Here is an 18,605-nt window from a genome sequence, read left to right on the forward strand (position 1 = left end):
AAGGTTGATGACATCCAATCCTCATTCAGCCTTTTGAATCCACTGGTCCCACTCACACAGAACTACCCTACGCTTTGACCTCTTTCTATCCTCTCGCTCCAGATGAAATTCTGCGACTAATGAGGTTCGGCCCCCGAAAAACCTTCCCGCTCAATCCAATCCCCTCCTCCCTTCTCCAGACCATCTCTGGAGACCTTTTATACATTCCTCACTTCCCTCATCAACTCATCCCTGACCAATGGCTTCATCCCCTCTGACTTCAACCAACAATCGACTCCTCTGACGTCAAAAACTACAGACCGGTATCCCTTCTATTTTTTCATTTCAAAACACTTTTGTATGCTGTCTCTGACCAACTCTCTCGCTATCTCTCTCAGAACGCTCTTCTTGACCCTAACCAGTCAGGTTTCAAGACGGGTCACTCAACCGAGACTGCTCTTCTCTGTGTCACGGAGGCTCTCCGCACTGCCACAACTGACTCTCTCTCCTCTGTTCTCATCATCCTAGATCTATCTGCTGCCTTCGACACCATGAACCATCAGATCCTCCTCACCACCATCTCGGGGCTGGGCGTCTCAGGCTGCACACTCTTGAATTGCATCCTACCTGGCAGGCGATATGAAGAGGATATTTGTCTGCACCACGTACTCTCACTACTGTTGTATCCTAGGGCTCGGTTCTAGGCCCTCTCCTCTTCTCTCTATACACCAAGTCATTCTGCTCCGTCATATTCTCACATGGTCTCTCCTATCATTGTTACACGGATGACACCCAACTACTTTTCTCCTTCCCCCGTCTGACACCCAGGTGGCAACATGCATCTCTGCGTGCCTGACAGATATCTCAGCTTGAATGTTGGCCCACCACCTCAAGCTCAACCTCGAAAAGACGCAGCTTGCTCTTCCTCCCGAATAAGGCCTACCCACTCAAAGACCTCTCCATCATGGTTGACAACTCCATGGTGTCCCCTGCCCAGAGTGCAAAGATCCTTGGCATGACATTGGACAACACCTGCTGTTCTCTGCTAACATTAAAGCAGTGACTTGCTCCTGCAGGTTCATGCTCTTCAACATCCGTAGAGTATGACCCTACCTCACACAGGAAGCAGTGCAGGTCCTAATCCAGTCACTTGTCATTTTCCGTCTGGACTACTACAACTCGCTGTTGGCTGAACTCCCCGCTTGTTCCATCAAACCCCTGCAACTTATCCAGAAAGCTACAGTCCGCCTGGTGTTCAAACTTCGCAAGTTCTCCCATGTCACCCGTTCCTCTGCACACTCCACTGGATTCCAGTTAAAGCTGGAACTGCCCTATGAGTGTTAGGCAAGTACCGTGGGCCAGTACCGTGGGCAAGAACCATGGTCTTATAGTCGAAGTAAAGTCTTGAAATAGATAACTTTTGAACACCATGCCTTGGGAGTTTATTGAATTGATAATACAGAGTATGTAGTCCACTGTCTTTTTAAAATCCTAAGAATGATGTCTTGGATGTCGAGGCTTAATTAGATATGCAAGCAGGACAGACACCTGGGTCCACTGAATATGAAACGCATCCATATTTCCATTTTGGCGTTGGGCATTGCAAATGTGTAAAGAAGCAAAGAAGTTGCACAGTAAGACTTCCTTTGAACCACTGGTCCAATGCCCAGTGACAGGCATTCACCATGCTTGTATTGACTGTTATAAGGATAGCACATCTTCTAATGTATTATCAATGCATACTCGAAGGCACTGTAAATACAGTGATAAGTAAGTTATAATTGGTACCTTCCTCCATGTATTATTTTTATAATAATAAAGTTAGGTAACACTAAGATGCTCTCATACATGTATTTTTAAACTGTGATTACTTTAGTAATAACAGTATATTTACATGATCTTACATAGTAATTCATACAAAATACCATATAAGGTTTATGAAAAATCATAAAAATAGTTATAGGTTCGCCAATATCTTCGTGTCCATCTGATCTGTCATCATCTTTCAAGGCCTCACAAAAGGTGTGAGATGTATCAATCAATACCCTGGAGCAAAAGATTTATCTGGATGTTGTGGCACAACTAAGGGATTATTTTTCTCTAATTTAGAAATGCATCTCTTTCTCACATGGGATTGGTCAACGGAAGCACGGGGTGCTGAAAAAGTGATGATGCACATATGACACATGTAATGCTATGATGGCTGTTGTGACAGAACAGAAAAGGCCCATAACAACAACAACAACAACAACAACAACAACAACAACAAAATTATCAAAGATGTAATCCAATTGCACTGCTAAATCTAAAGTAGGGGGGCAGTATACCAGCCAATCCGCTAGGCTTGTAATCATATTATGGCATGATGATATGACCAGGCGCGTAAATATTAGAAACAGATCAATTTGACCCCTCTAATAATATACTATGAGGAATTTGATGGATTGAAAATGATATTCTCACCATAGCTACTGGCTTTCTGTGGCTTTACACTACACAGTACTAGGCTAGTCAATTCTTCATTTTTGTTATTGGAACCCCCCCACCGCCAATTATGCTTGGTTTGGTACTAGTTTGTGCTTGGTTTGGTACTTGTGGTTTGTTTAGGAGGCTTGTAAGGAGAATGGAGACAAAACAAAACCCTTAATTATGTGGGCTAACTTGTAACAAATAAAGAATTAAAGTCAATTCATAAGAATGATATAGAAAATTATATTTTTCTAATTGAGAAGGGTTCTATTGAAATGTGACGAGCAAGAAACAAGTCATAATTGTTAATGGTTATATTGGGCTCAATTTTTGGAGTTCAAAGACAACTTTGGTAGTAATATGAATTTTGAAACAAGTATTGTCTAGTAGGCTACAGAATTAGAGAAGGGCTGATTCTCTGAACCTCAGACAATAGGCTCAAGCAAACCTGTTTCTCTCCTCAGTCAGAGGCAGCCTAGTTGTTTAGAAAATAAATGTGTATGCCAAAATTGGGGGGGAAAGCAATCATCATATTTATCCTGTCTGGGCCAGTGGGACGCTTGAGTCCCACCATAATCAACAGCCAGTGGAATCGCTTTGCGCTAAATGCAATACCTCATAAATGCTATAACTTCAATTTCTCAAACATATGACTATTTTACACCGTTTTATAGATACACCTCTCCTGAATCGAACCACGTTGGCCGATTTCAAAAAGGCTTTACAGCAAAAGCAAAACATTAGATTATGTCAGCAGAGTACCCAGCCAGAAATAATCACACAGCCATTTTCAAAGCAACTAGCATGCATCACAAATTCCCAAAACTCTGCTGAATGCAGCACTAACCTTTGACAACCTTCATCAGATGACACTCCTAGGACATCATGTTACACAACACATGCATTTTTTGTTCGATAAAGTTCATATTTATATATAAAAACAGCATTTTACATCGGCGCATGACGTTCAGAAAATCTTTTCCCTCAAATGCTTCCGGTAAATTAGCGCTACAATTTACAAAATTACTATTCGAAAACATTGTTAAAATGTAATATTGTCATTCAAAGACTTATAGATTAACATGTCTTGAATGCCATCGCTTTGCCAGATTTAAAAATGACTTTACTGGGAAATCACACTTTGCAATAAACGACGTGGTATGCCCAGAAAAAAAGTCTAGGCTATAAACGTTGGAGCCATCTTGGAACGATCAACCATCAAAAATACTATTGTAAATAATCCCTTACCTTTGATTATCTTTATCAGAAGGCACTTCTAGGAATCCCAGGTCCATAACAAATGTAGTTTTGTTCAAAAAAGTTAATAATTTATGTCCCAATAGTGTTAGCGCGCTCCGAAGGCTAGTGAAAATGTACCGTGTGCGTCTGACTTGTCGTCAGGAATGAGCAAAAAATATATATTTAAGTTCGTTCAAACATGTCAAACGTTGTATAACATAAATCTTTAGGGGCTTTTTCAACCAGGGCTTCAATAATATTCCATTGGGACGGTTGCATTGTTTTTCAAAACGTTTCGAAAAGGGAGAGTAGCCATGGGCGCCGACGTCACAATGGTAATGGCCCATCCCCTGTGACCAATATCAACAGCCTCTCTTTGGGTCAGTTACTACCATAGAAGACTCAAACCACTTTGTAAAGACTGGGGACATCTAGTGGAAGCCATAGGAAGTGCTAAATGATTCACAAGCCCCTGTGTGTTTCAATGGCAAATGTTTGAAGTGATATCCACACATCAGATTTCAGTTTCCTGTCAGGATTTGTCTCAGGGTTTTGACTGCCATATGAGTTCTGTTATACTCACAGACACCATTCAAACAGTTTTAGAAACTTTAGGGTGTTTTCTATCCAAATCAAACAATTATATGCATATTCTAGTTACTGGGCAGGAGTAGTAACCAGATTAAATCGGGTACGTTTTTTATCCGGCCGTGCAAATACTGCCCCCTATCCCTAACAGGATTTATACAGCCTAATAATAAACCTAAGAAAACTTTCAGAACCACCTTTATATTTATTTCAAATGAGAAAATCTACAAATATAATCTCTTTATTGATAGAGATGCATGTGACATTGCACAGCAGTAAGCTGGTATATTTATCCTTCATTAATTATTTATTCTTGATTTCAGTATGGAAGGGAAACCAGGGTAAAAGGTATTCTTATACCATATTTTAGTGTAACATTGTAGCAGTTCATTCAATTGGGAGTGGTAAGGGGTGAGTGGTGTGATGTTCCCCCATGATGAAAGGGGGTCATGACTGAAAAAGTTTGGGAAGCACTGATCTAGCTAATGATTAGTACAAATACAGATGGGTATGTTTCACCATATTCATTGTATCTACTATGCTGCATCAGTTGGGCTACAGGTAATAATGCTTATTGCTAATAACACACCAATCTGATAATGTTGTTAGGCTCATTTTTGGGGGGGTAGATTATATTGTATTGGTGTTCCCATCATTTTATTTTCACTAATTTTGGAGTAGAAAAGTCACCAGGTCTGCAATCCGTACAAAAGAAATGTAATGCAATGTAAAAATTAATTGGAAACTGTGCTGTTCTGAATAACCACTTGAAAATCGGAGAGGGGTTGGGTTGTGGGTTCAACATGCACCAGTACCCTTCAAATACGTCACTCATTGCTTTACGCAGTACCCTACCACACTAGCAAAACAGAGCAAATGTAAAGTCTGTTGAAAAATGTTGAAGAATGTGTTGTTCAGTACAAGCCATTACGCAAAAATACAGTGGTTCCTCCTTCAAAAGTTGCGAGCTTACACCACGGGACTTAGAGGTAATTCGTGGTTTAGTATGGTACCCTGCATCACCACTTCATTGCTTCAGACCAGCGCAAGGGGGAGTTAGTGCACTGATTATGCTTTTGGGTCCAACTGTGTCTCCAACTGAAAATGAATGGGTGACATAAACCTAAATCGAAACGGATAATTGTGCACGACTTCAGTATTACTTACTAAAACTGTTGTTACACTAAGGTTTTTATTATTTTATTTTGTTAGGATTATTTTGCTCTTACTGTAGTACTGTAGGCCACTCAACTGGGTCACGTTGTACAGCGCCTGAGTGTTGCAACTGTGCAAGACACTGCATAGCAGTGCAAGCTGTGTTGCTACAGATGCTGGTTCAATACCTGTGCTGGCCTCGACTGGGAGACCCATGAGATATTTGTAGGTTTTTGATTTTTCTCCCTCAAAAAACAAATCATTCTAAATGACAAACTGGCTTTATTTACAAATTAGTAACAATTTCTCACCCCATGTTCAAAAATGGCCTTTTTCTCGCTCATTTTATGTTATTTGAATACGAAATCGTCTCCAAAATATTTAAGGGGCATTGCACTAATAATGGCGCTGACTAGGGAAACGTTCCCGCTGTTCTGTTCTTAGTGCCAGTCTGCACGTTCAAACTAAAACAATGTAACTAATAATGGCATCTTTATGCTTTCATTAATAAAATAATGATAAAAATACTCTTTCAAAATGCCAATGTTTATTTAGTTATGGATCCATAACGAATTACTATGGGAATTAATATCACTGAATTACAGAAATATCCTCCAATCCTCTGTATGTAATTATTGGCGGAGAGTCACATCATATTTTTCAATATACTGTAGGCCTACCGTAGGCGACATGAGTCTCAGTAGTGTTGAGTAATGAGCTGTTAAAAGTGGTCTATGTCTTATTTATTTAAATAGAAAATGTTTTTAAAGAACTATTTCAGTACAATTTCAGGCTGCTCTGAGACAAGCATGGGGACTCTTAGTGTGACCTTTATTTAACTAGGCAAGTCAACAAATTATTATTTACAAGGACAGCCTTCTCCTTCCTTCCTGTCGGGGAATTGAACCCCCGTCTCCCACAGAACACTGGATTCTTTAGCTAAATAGCCCAGTACTGTACTCCTGACCGTCACATTATACAGCACCATATTTTCCATTCCATCCTAACAGAAACTCAGAGGATTTTTCATTTTCCTTGGAATAGAAACACCATAATATTAATCAAATTAATCCCAAACTCTAAAAGTTATTGGAAAGGTAGATACAAATTATTTGTGACATTGTGGTTACAATAAAGAATGCAAACAAGATGCTATATTTTTATTTACAGGTTTTCAAACACTTGTAGCCCGATTAGCAGGACAATAGACTCTTTATAGCCCGGCTACTGTAGGTGTGAACATCCACCCTACCTGCAATGTATTCGATGCTTAAGTACTCTGAAGTGTTACATTTCTAACTCAAAACAGCAGTACAGTATTTCTTCATCAACATCTTTATGCTTTTGTTAATAAAATAATGATGAAAATACTCTTTCAAAATGCTGATGTTTATTTAGTTATGGATCCATAATGAATTACTATGAGAATAAATATCAGTGAATTACAGAAATACTGGAACAAAAAATACTCTTTCAAACACACAGTCATATTGTACAGCGCCATTATGGCTATTAGCAGGGCTATATTTTGGCCTTTATGGGCGGCACACAATTGGCACAGCGTTTCTCTCCCTCTAAAAATAGAAATAAATGTTTTGGCCTTTACAAATATTATTTTGACCTTTATTCAGATTACCATCGTTCTCTTTCATTTTAAAAAAATTAAATAACCTCCAAAATATTGTTATATATTATCAAGTTGATGACACAGTCATATAGCCGGCACCTACATAAAGCTGAGTGACTCACTCATTCATGGTTTTGGATCAAAAATAAATAAGTACCAACATTCTTTCTTATAGTCTTTAATAAAGAAATGTTTTGGCTATCCTGACCTGGACACCATGTACAGTATTATACTAGCCCATTAGCAGGACATTATACCTTTAACAACACCTCTCTGTATTTTGATACTTTGTTCCAGAGTGGATGGGGTCTCCCACAGTGCAAAATGCGTTGCTGCAGATGCAGATTCGATACCCGTGCCGGCCGCCACTGGGAGACCCATGAGGCTGCTTTTGGTTTTAATTTAGAATCCTCCAATCCTCAATATGTAATTTTTGGTGGAGAGTCACGTCATATTTTTCGATATACTGTAGGCCATCCATAGGCGACATGAGTCTCACTAGTGTTGAGTAATGTGCCGTAAAAAGTGGTGTAGGTCTTATTTATTTAAAGAGCATATTGAAGTTAGAAGCAATAGCCTAGAACTATTTTAGCACTGTTTTACGCTGCTCTGAGACTAGCATGGGGACTGGTCTCGATAAATCAATGAGATTTTTATTTTCACTTAAACTCTGTTTGGGTATTGGTTAGACTAGAATTAAAAAATTATGGTACAGAAATGTTGCGCTCTTTGTGTAACCTTTTTTTAACTAGGCAAGTCAGTTAAGAACAAATTCTTATTTACAAGGACAGCCTACTCCTTCCTCCCCATCAGGGAATTGAACCCCAGTCTCCCGCGTGCCCGCATTCTCTTGTACAGCCATTATTGAAGGTACTTGAGGTCAAGTCTAGACATGGCCTGCTCTCCCTTATGTAAGGAATTAGGCACTTTTCCATGTTTACTACAATATGTATTGTAGGCTATGTTTACTTGTCAGACTGCACAGTAGCCTAATAAACAAATGGAGGTGGCTTATATCTTCAAAATGCTATATTATGAAAATGTAAAAGCATATACTGTACAGTACTGTATTTCTTCATTAGCATCTTTATGCTTTCGTTAATAAAATAATGATAAAAATACTCTTTCAAAATGCAGATGTTGAGATTTAGTTATGGATCCATAACTAATTACTATGGGAATAAATAAACTTCTCTAAGGAAGGCAAACAAATTGTTGCTTACTGGAAAATACTCTTTCAAACACACATGGTCATGTTGTACAGCGTCATTATGGCTATTAGCAGGGCTATATTTTGGCTTCTATAAAAATGATGTTGGCCTTTATTCAGATTACAATCGCTCACTGTCGTTAATTTGATAATGAAATCATGTCCAAAATATGGTTATATATAGCCTTCCCGCTTTGGACATCTATTTCAGCACCATTTTACGCTGCTCTGAGACAAGCATGGAGAAATGTAAATGTTCAATTATATTCCATAATATTCTTAAAATATATGTGTTGACTGAATATAAGCAAGTGATGTCTGCTAAATAATGAAGTTAGGTTTCTCCAGAAATAAATCATTCTAAATAACAAACTGGCTTTATTTAGAAATTAGTGAGAATAATTGCCTTTTTGTCGCTCACTCTAGGTTAAATGAAAACAAAATCTCCAAAATATCGTACATTTTTAAACAAAGCGATTATTATTATTATCAATTCATTTAGAATTATTTAAAAGCCCCTTAGATATTCTCACAGATCCTAACGGAAAATGCCAGTTCGATTTAGAATCCCCCAATCCTCTTAATGTAATCATTGGCGGCGAGTCTCTTCATTGAAAAAAATAATTTGTAGATATACTGTAGGCCTACCATAGGCGAAATTAATATTGGTTACACTACAATTAGGGTGTGGAAATGCTATGTCCCTTAGATATTAATTTAGAATCCGCCAATCCTCTTATGCTGTAGCCTACTGCCAACCATCACGTTATACAGCGCAATATTTTCCATTCCATCCTAACGGAAACCCCGAGGGTTTTGTTTTTCACTTTTCTCAGAATAGAAACACCATAATATTAGTCAAATTAATTAAGCCAAATTTCTTAATCAATCCCATGTACTATGTTATTACAAAAAAAGGTTTTCAATTCTCTAGTAATGCCAATATGGGAGACTATCAAATGCTTCTCAAAGTTGCCCTCGGGTGGTCGAACTAGCAGTAACTTGCATTAACGTAAAAAATGGCTGAAAATTAAGTAACGTGCCATAGAATGCTGCAGCAGCCTGCAAGGTGTGCTGCAGTATGACACAACTTTTAAAGGAGGAACACTGTAGCAAATGTTAAATCGAACTGAATGCACCCCAGAACTGACTTTCTCACAGTCGTTCTACAAACAAATTGTCAAGTACTTTCTGAACTGTTAGAGCTTGACCAACTGTTGAAAATAATTAGGAAATTATTGGGATTTCAGTTGTGGTTGGGATATATTAACCCAATTAACAGGAAAGTATTGGATGTATTTTCCCTTAAAGATTCACCAGAAACAAGACGTGTATGTGTGTGTGTGTGTGTGTGTGTGTGTGTGTGCGTGTGTGTGTCATGGTTGGGGTCAATTAGGAATTTCTGATTTTAATTCAATTCCAACAATGAATTTGAATTTAATTTGAATTGTCCACTCCCCTCAAGAAGAAGATTTTTAATTGAATTTGAGGAATTGAAGGGAGTAGAATTTAAGCAATTCAAACCAATTAAACTGAGACGTGAAATGTCAGTCTAATTCATTTGACAAATATTTTATCAAAAGGATATGCCACTCACTTATTAATGCAAATAATTACATATATTAGTTTGATTATAACTCAAAGATGTCAAACAGTATTTCTTTTTGTCATGAGATGTTAGATTGTTCCCTTCCATACTGCAGTGTTTGATCTAATACATTTTGGGAAATGTATTTTTTCTGATATTTAAAAACATTAAGGGAATTATTAATTATTATAAACAACCCACAACATGATATTATAATATTTCCAGACCACTACAAAAATACTTGATTGTTTTAGGATAATACATTTTACAAATGAAATATTTGAACCTTCTGCTACATGGTATTGTTAGCCATACGTGATGTCAAAATATACATTTCTATGGTGTGTAGAATAAATAAGCCATTTGAATTTCATTGAATTAAATTCTACTTTAATTCAAGAGCAATTCACAACTCAATTTAGAATTGACCCCAACCTTTTTGGTGTGTGTGTGCAAACATGGCTGACTCTTTTTTGCGGCGGAATACCTGCATTGCAGTGGCTGTGCATAGCGGCCATGGCTCAGTCAACAGACAGAGCATTGTGTGTTCAGAGCAGAGCAGGGCTTGTGCAGGGTCAGAATGAAAGAACAGCACATGGAGCTGAAAAATGTCATGCCACAGCCATTTATTCTTACCCAATTCCAAATCAAAGCAGGTACTTTCAATACTATCTAAAATATAAGAGAACCTGCAACAAATAACATGTTTAAATAACATGGATGAATGATGTCAATAGATAATGTGGTAATGTGTGATTTGTTCAATTGTAGGCCCATATTTATCTATCAACCTCCTTCACCCTTTTGTCAATTGTAACCAAAACACATTTTTTTTCACAGTATCCATATTTATGTACTATACATCAAACTTTTGAATCATTCTGATAATCTGTATAACAAAGCCTCATCAGAGTACAAATAATTAATTCCCATTCAACAAATGTGTAACGATGTCATCACTGTTGATGATTAACAGGAAGGAGTGGAGTGAGACAGCAGTGTTTACTTAGCTCCGCTCTGGTAGCTTATTGAACCTGAACCCCCGTGTCATGACACCTGCTCCTGAATATTATTTATATCAAGTTAGCACCGCAAGCTCCTGAGTAGCCTTGTCAGTGTGTATGGAAGCTGTATGTATGATGATATAGGCCATGATCATAGAGCCAAAATATTTGGCAAAACAATAAAAAATCCTTACTGTTTATACAATAAGCCAAATCAAGTACTAATCCAGGTGATTTTGACACATCTCTCTCCCTCTGTCATCTTTCTTTCTTGGTAAACAAATGTTTTTTTTGCTGTGATTCTGAAGTTTATATGTTACCCAAACAAAATGTTTCTTCAATAATGGTCTCTCTGTGACATCCAGTAACCACATATCTCTTTCTCTCTCTCACAGTGGCCCCCACATCCCCTAGTCTGCGTTCAGAGGTCTTCAAGCCTTGCATCGATGACAAGGACCTGGCCTTCTGCCTCAACGAGGGCGAGTGCTCCATCATTGAGACAGTAGCAGGAGTGCACAGACACTGCAGGTGAGTCTCTCGGTGTGTGGGGGTGTGTCTGTGTCTGTATTAGTTCACTGTGTCTAACTTGTCCTAGCCTGAAGATTCAGACCTTACGGTTGCAATAATTACATATTCCCTGTAAGGTCTGAATGGCAGGCTGCCGTGATCAGGATCAGAGATCCTGAGTTTTCCGAGATTCCTCGGAAAACGTACCTCAATCCAGGGATGGGAGATGGTGCTGTACTCATAATTATCCCATTATCCAAAATGATACATCAAGAAGATTGAAATACTGCTAGTTTTAATTAACCCTCTACTGCACACATACTTTTTTTCATAACAAATGTTTTGAAGATTTAAGCTTTCTGATAATGTAGCAATAATAAAAAATATATCTTCTACCCCCCACACAAATACGTTTTTTTTTTGTTGCCTCATGGAAATACTGTACCATACGGGTACTAAATCACCAAGGAAAGTCAGATATTTTCTGAACATTTATTAAGTCAAATATAGCAGAAACAAGCACTTTTTTCATAAGAAAAGGAAATGATTCTGGCATCCATTCTTCCTCGCTGTCACTGCCCTCAAGCTCACTGTCCTCACTGCTCGATTAGGCTCCTTTAGCCCTGTGTCCATTGCCTGTGAATGTCAGTGGATATGTTGGCAAAAACATTGACCAATGCATTAAATTGCCCTGACAAGTAGCATAACTGCACAACGCTGCCCTGAGGCAACAAAAATAAAACTATGTTTTTTAATATATACAGTATATAAACGAAATATCTTCAAAACCTATCAAATATGCTTCATTAGAGATTCCTACAAAAGTACAAGTTATTATTGTCAAGTTATCTCTATATAAACATGCAAAATAATTAAATGTATCTTACCTTTCACTCACAACATGCGCTCACGTTGCTCTGCTTCCTGAAAGAAGGTTCCTACCCCAACTCATAAACCATACTAACTTCTGTACCTCATTGGATTGTTTACAGGATTGTTACATGTCGTTGCATAATGTCATTTATAGGATAAAAAATATATTTATAATTATATAGGGGCCAAAAGGTTTTCTGTTGCCCGAGGGCAACGATGTGCAGTAGAGGGTTAAATTGCCATTTTCGTCAGCATACTAGACTAGCTAATTCTAAAGCAACCTATTGGATTCGACAACACTTCCGGTGGCTACTCACCCCAATGCTACGTGTCACATTTTCATGGAATCCAATGGGCTGCTACAGTATTAGCTATCATAGCATTCTGGGGAAAACAGCCATTTAAATAAAAAGAAGCAGAATTCCATTCAACATTTCGGGATAATTAGGAGTACAGCAACATATTCCATCCCTGGATTGAGGTACGTTTTTCCAGCCATATATCACGCCGGGCTCTGGCAGTTTACATTCTGGCATAGCACCGCTAAACTTGTCACTGCTTATTTCAGAAGATGTTTCGGTCGACTTCTTTATGGTATTAATGTGGATATTGGGTGACCTGGTGGCACGACAAATGCACAACTATATAGTTCAATTATACCTCACCCTCCCAAGGGAACTTCAATGTTGTATTAGGTACATAAAAGCAAATTAAAATCACACATAGCAGTGCAATACATTGAAATAATTAAAAAGAGAACATGTATACCGTCACCCAATACAATAGAATATAATGCAATGTGTCAGACACATCTTCCTTGTCGTGGCAAAGTGGAGCCTATTCTCTTCTCTCCTCTTCGCTTCTCTTCCCCACTAAGCACGGACCCGTCTTTTGGACATCTTTTTTTGGTACTGTCCGGACTGGCCGTCTTCTTTTTTTGGTGTGGTCTGGTCCACAGATGTAGAATTTTGGCTCGGTCCAGACCAAATCTGAAACAATCATAGACGATTGGTTCAGATTTTGTTCGGTCCGGCCTTGATTTGGCCCAAACTTAGACGTCTATGATTCACAAGTTTGGACAGCACAATACAGTACAGTAGAACACAGCAGAGTACAGTACATTACCGTACAATAAAGTATAGATTAGTACAGTAGAGTATAGTTTACTCGAATGTACTCTATTCTACTGAACTAAACTGTACTGTACTCTACTGTACTGGACTGTGCCGTACTGTACTGTACTGTGCTGTTCAAACTCATGAAACATAGCCTAGAAGTCTATGATTGGTTCAGATTTGCTCTGTTCTGGACCATACTTGTTTGGGGGCAAAACTCATTCAATTAATACCCAGCATGCTTTGCAAGTGTTAGTTTTTACATTTTGGCCATTCAGCAGATGCTCTTATCCTTATGCATTCAACTAGGTATATAAACAACAACCTATCACAATCATAGCAAGAAAAAAAATCTGTTATTGAGAATGGTATTGTAGTTGAAGTGGTCTGTTGTTTTCAACTATAGGGTGGACTACTTTGAACATCATGCCAGATTTATGTTCAAACACTATGTTTAAACTTTCATTCAGAACCGAAAAAGACCCTCATTTTCACTTCCGGAAAATACGTCTTTTCATTCAGAACCTAAAATTTACCTGACATCTACATCTGGAAAATATGTATTTTTGATGATTTTCTACGTAATTTGCATACTGTGTCTCTTCTATTCAGCTGCAACAAAACACAAGCTGCTAGTTTCACAGCTAAACCTACTTAACGTAATTGATAAGGGATAGACTGGAGCTGTGCTCCGAGTTTCATCATGATGACTGGTGCGGTTGCTCAAAACATTACACTTTTGTGACAGACCATCTCTCCAACCACACTCATGGGTATAATTAACGAAGGGATCCGTGGTAGAGAGGAAGGACAGGGGGGACTTAACCCGAGGACTAGTCCGCTTCGCAAGTGCCAGTGTTTTGAAGCAATGATTACAGGTTTCTCTCAAGAGCTTCTATTGAATGGTTATTTTTCTGAAGAACTGGATAGTAAATGGTTCTAAATACATGGGACCGTGGCGGTATAATAGCGGCTTTCTCACATACGGAGCTCAACTGTTGTACTATTATTGTTGTGAATTCCTGCTTTTGGAAATAACAGTAAAGAGGTTGGAAAGATGATAGTGAAACGTGCCGGTGCCTATCACTGGATGGGTCTTCCACCAATCACAGTTTGGCCGCATCCGAGCATCTCTGATGACCATATACGGATTAAGTCAAAGATAATTTAATCAGAGAAAAGTCGAATAGGATGCCAATATCAACCTTTTCTCTTGTTTTCTCCGACCCTGTTTAAACGTGTGGGGATAGATGAAAGGCAATACTTTATTTTCTCTGGAATGACTTGATTTTGGAAAACATGGTCATTGTGGATGTTGTTTCAAAGCCTAACACAATGAAATGGACAGTGCTTTCTAAGGTGATGATAATTCAAAACACCTGTATGCTTATGCATAGGCCAAAATATGAGGCCAAGCCCGAAAATTATTGTGCCATTATACAATACATAGCCTACCGCATATTACATGACAGAAAAACAGAAAACAATACTGATTTACGATGTCTTTAATACATAATTAGCCTACAGTTATAGTGAATTTGTATTTGGTTTTGAATAGCCTAATAATAGGGAGGGCATTTTTTACATTTTCAAATTTGATAGGCTTACACATTACCATTAGCTCTAGAATATCTCACCACCGTGTGTTTCAATCTTCTCCCCTCTCTCCTTCATTCCAGAGAGAGGGGCTGTCAACAGTTTAATGAAACATGTTTCATTGTGAAAACATGTTACTATAGATGTTACCAAGCAGATTTCACTTGGTTTCCCAAATGAAGCACTGGGTAGATGCAGGAACAGGGTTGGAGAGCCCATGGAATACAGACTTTGGGCGGAATATAACCTGTTCCCAGGCGAAATAACTGGAGTAGCCTATCAACATGAGTGAAATGAACCGGCAGGAAAGTGGCCTCCATTCGAGTGTATAAAGATGACATGTCTTTTTTAAATTGAGAATAGTCTGATGGGTGAAAATATGATCACTTGATGAGACAACAGCATGTGCAGCCTGAGGCAAGGAATGTGTAGCCTGAGGCAAATCATCAATAACCTATAGTCGCATCATGCTGCCCATATATCTTTTGATTCTTAAGGCATTCTATGGATTGTACCTAGCGTATTGGACCTGTTTCAAATGATCACTTTTACGCTCAACATAGCCACTTCATATGCACACTCGTTCTAGAATGGGAAAAATATTCTTTCTATTTTATTCAGCTAAGTTCAATTATATTCTTCTTACTATTAATCATAAAATATAAAATAATGGCACAGGACTTATAAGCATATCTTGTCTGTGTCGCGCCCTGACCGTAGAGATCCTTATTATTCTCTGTGTTTGGTTAGGTCAGGGTGTGACTCGGGTGGAAATATCTATGTTTTCGGCCGAGTGTGGTTCTCAATCAGAGGCAGCTGTCTATCGTTGTCTCTGACTGGGAATCATACTTAGGCAGCCTGTTTTCTTCCTGGGTTTGTGGGAGGTTGTTTTCTGTTTAGCGTCTATGCCTGACGGAACTGTTCGCTTTCGTTTTGTTTCATTTGGTTATTCTTGTTTGAGTGTTTCTTGTAAATAAATATCATGAACACTTATCACGCTGCGCTTTGGTCCACTTCTCCTTCAACTACAAACGATGAGCGTTACAGTCTGCTAAATTCTACAGCTTATGGCATGGCGCATAGCTAGACAACATACAGTAGGCCAACTTTTCTTCTTCTGAAATACAATTTCTTCATATCATAATGTTTCTTTAGACCTGCCTAAAATAAATAATGGATTTATTGTGATGGTGCATATTCAGTTATTTATTATACTTTTTTAAATTTAGATGTTCCAAAGGCACGTATCAGCGCTTGTATGCTGCTTGTATGCGTGGAGGCCTGGAGATGCTAAACGTGTTTAAGTTTGTGGTCAATTACCGTGAGACCGGCATTCTTTTGCATGACAATAACCCTGCCGACAAAATGTCACAGCTCTAGTTCAGAGGCATAATGTGCTAACTGATCTCATTCCCTGACACCCACATAATGAGTTTGATGGAACAGGTAGAGGAAAGACCCCATTGTAACTGTATGCCGTCCTACACTGTCTTTAGATGAGAGGTGCAGATGTTGGTCAATACACATACTGTATTAGAAATTATATCACCAAAGGGTTATCTTGTACTATAGAGCTGTCAACTATGACGTCCATATTAGGACAGTCTCAGCTTTACAAGTAGTTGTGTCAGTCTCACAATGACACTACTCCTTGTGAGGTTGAGCCTGTCCTAATTTGGACACCGTAGAGAACAGGAAGGGAGTTAGTGTAATGTGATTACCACATTAAGGATTTGAGAATGTCTAACACCGTACCCAAACCGTCTGCGTGCACCATCGTGCGCCATCATGAGCAAATTGATTTTGTCCCCCCACACCAAACGCGATCACGACACGCAGGCTAAAATGTAAAAAAAAACTCTGAACCAATTATATTAATTTTGGGCACAGGTCGAAAAGCATTAAACATTTATGGCAACTTAGCTAGCTAGCTTGCAGTTGTTAGCTAGTTTGTCCTATTTAGCTAGCTTGCTGTTGCTAGCTAATTTGTCCTGGGATATAAACATTGAGTTGTTATTTTACCTGAAATCCACAAGGTCCTCTACTCCGACAATTAATCCACACATAAAACGGTCAACCGAATCGTTTCTAGTCATCTCTCCTTCTTCCAGGCTTTTTCTTCTTTGGACTTTATATGGGGATTGGCATCTAACTTTCATAGTTACCATGACGACCAACCGAACTCAGTTCATCTTTCAATCACCCACGTGGGTATAACCAATGAGGAGATGGCACGTGGGTATCTGCTTCTATAAACCAATGAGGAGATGGGAGAGGCAGGACTTGCACTGTGTTTAGCGTCAAAAATAGAACTGACTTCTATTTTAGCGTTTGGCAACGCAGACGCTCGTTGGCGTGCACGAGCAGTGTGGGTGCAATAATTGAATAACATGTATATTTACATTTATTTTGCAACGCTCGCGCACATGACTTGAGCGATGTGGTCAGCATGAAAAGACGTCACTATCATGTCTGGTGTAATCGTAATAACTGTCAACAATTGAATAATTGAGCTGTCAGGTGGTTGGGGAAGGTATTACGTTAACGCGACAGACATTCATTGGGATTGCAGATCTCTCCGTCTGCTATCTAGGTCGTCTGGCTCACTCTACTGGCTTGCTTCATATGAGGAATTTACATGTAACTTTTTTGTCATTTAGCAGACTTGAGCGCATACATTTCAATTTTTCGTACTGGTCCCCGGTGGGAATTGAATTCACAACCCTGGCGCCATGCTTTACTAAATGAGCTACACGGGATCACGGGTTTACTGTTCTCGGTGTATGTGTCAAATCCTCAAGTCACACAACAGCATAAGGTAGCTCTTTCCTTACCATTGCTATGGTAACCTCTCTCTTCTCATTAGGCTGTCAGACCAACAAGAGAGAATGTGCGCGCATACATACACACACACACACACAAGCATGCTACGACATGCTGACAAAAGTCTCAGTATTCAACATTAAAACTGTGCTTGCTGTTTTACGTAACTCCCGTTTCATGGAGCAATGCACTCTTTGATTTTGAAATATGCCTCTATTCTGTTATACATTCATGTCTGTTTTTATATGTGATAAATTGCACATCATTCAAATAATCCCAACATAATTTAAATGAATAAGTCTCAAATTAAATAATAGATTGAAAATATGCATATTCGATTGATTCATAAGCAATGTCGTCAAAGTGTATTAGGGCACCATAACGGAACATTCTTACATTTCTAGCTTCTCATTGAATTCATGAGGGATTCTAACTGAATATACTGACACCTACAGGAGACAGCAGTGCTGTATGGGATTGTGCTTACGATACAGCACACTGTCAATGCATTTTGATCTTATATTTTTAGGGTGAGCACTATGTTGCTATTCCAATGAACACACTGAAATCTACTATGCAGAGACAAATGGGTATACGATTCTGTTGGCCAATACATTCCTAAATATCTTGGTGTGTGTATGTGTGTGTGACTACATTTATATGTGCATGGATCTTGGTGTGAGAGGCTGTACATATTTTATTTTACACATAAATCTACAAAGACTCAACATTCACACTCATTTTGTCTTTCATTTTGCAAAATAGTCTGAACTTATAGTAGGAAAGAGGTAAGGAGAGTAGAAGTAAGATATTCTGAATATCTAGTGAATAA

The 18,605-nt window shown here is 38.6% G+C and overlaps 1 protein-coding gene across 1 annotated transcript in view; it reads left to right on the plus strand.

Moving 5' to 3' along the window:
• Window positions 1–18,605, plus strand: part of LOC106579414 (pro-neuregulin-3, membrane-bound isoform) — a 442,960-nt gene that overhangs the window by 215,127 nt on the left and 209,228 nt on the right. The window contains exon 2 of the mRNA XM_045702613.2: window positions 11,255–11,387. Coding sequence (XP_045558569.2) covers window positions 11,255–11,387 — 133 coding nt within the window. The remainder of the gene's footprint in view (window positions 1–11,254; window positions 11,388–18,605) is intronic.

Source organism: Salmo salar, chromosome 19, assembly GCF_965601325.2.
Source record: "Salmo salar chromosome 19, fSalSal1, whole genome shotgun sequence".
Taxonomy (NCBI): domain Eukaryota; kingdom Metazoa; phylum Chordata; class Actinopteri; order Salmoniformes; family Salmonidae; genus Salmo; species Salmo salar.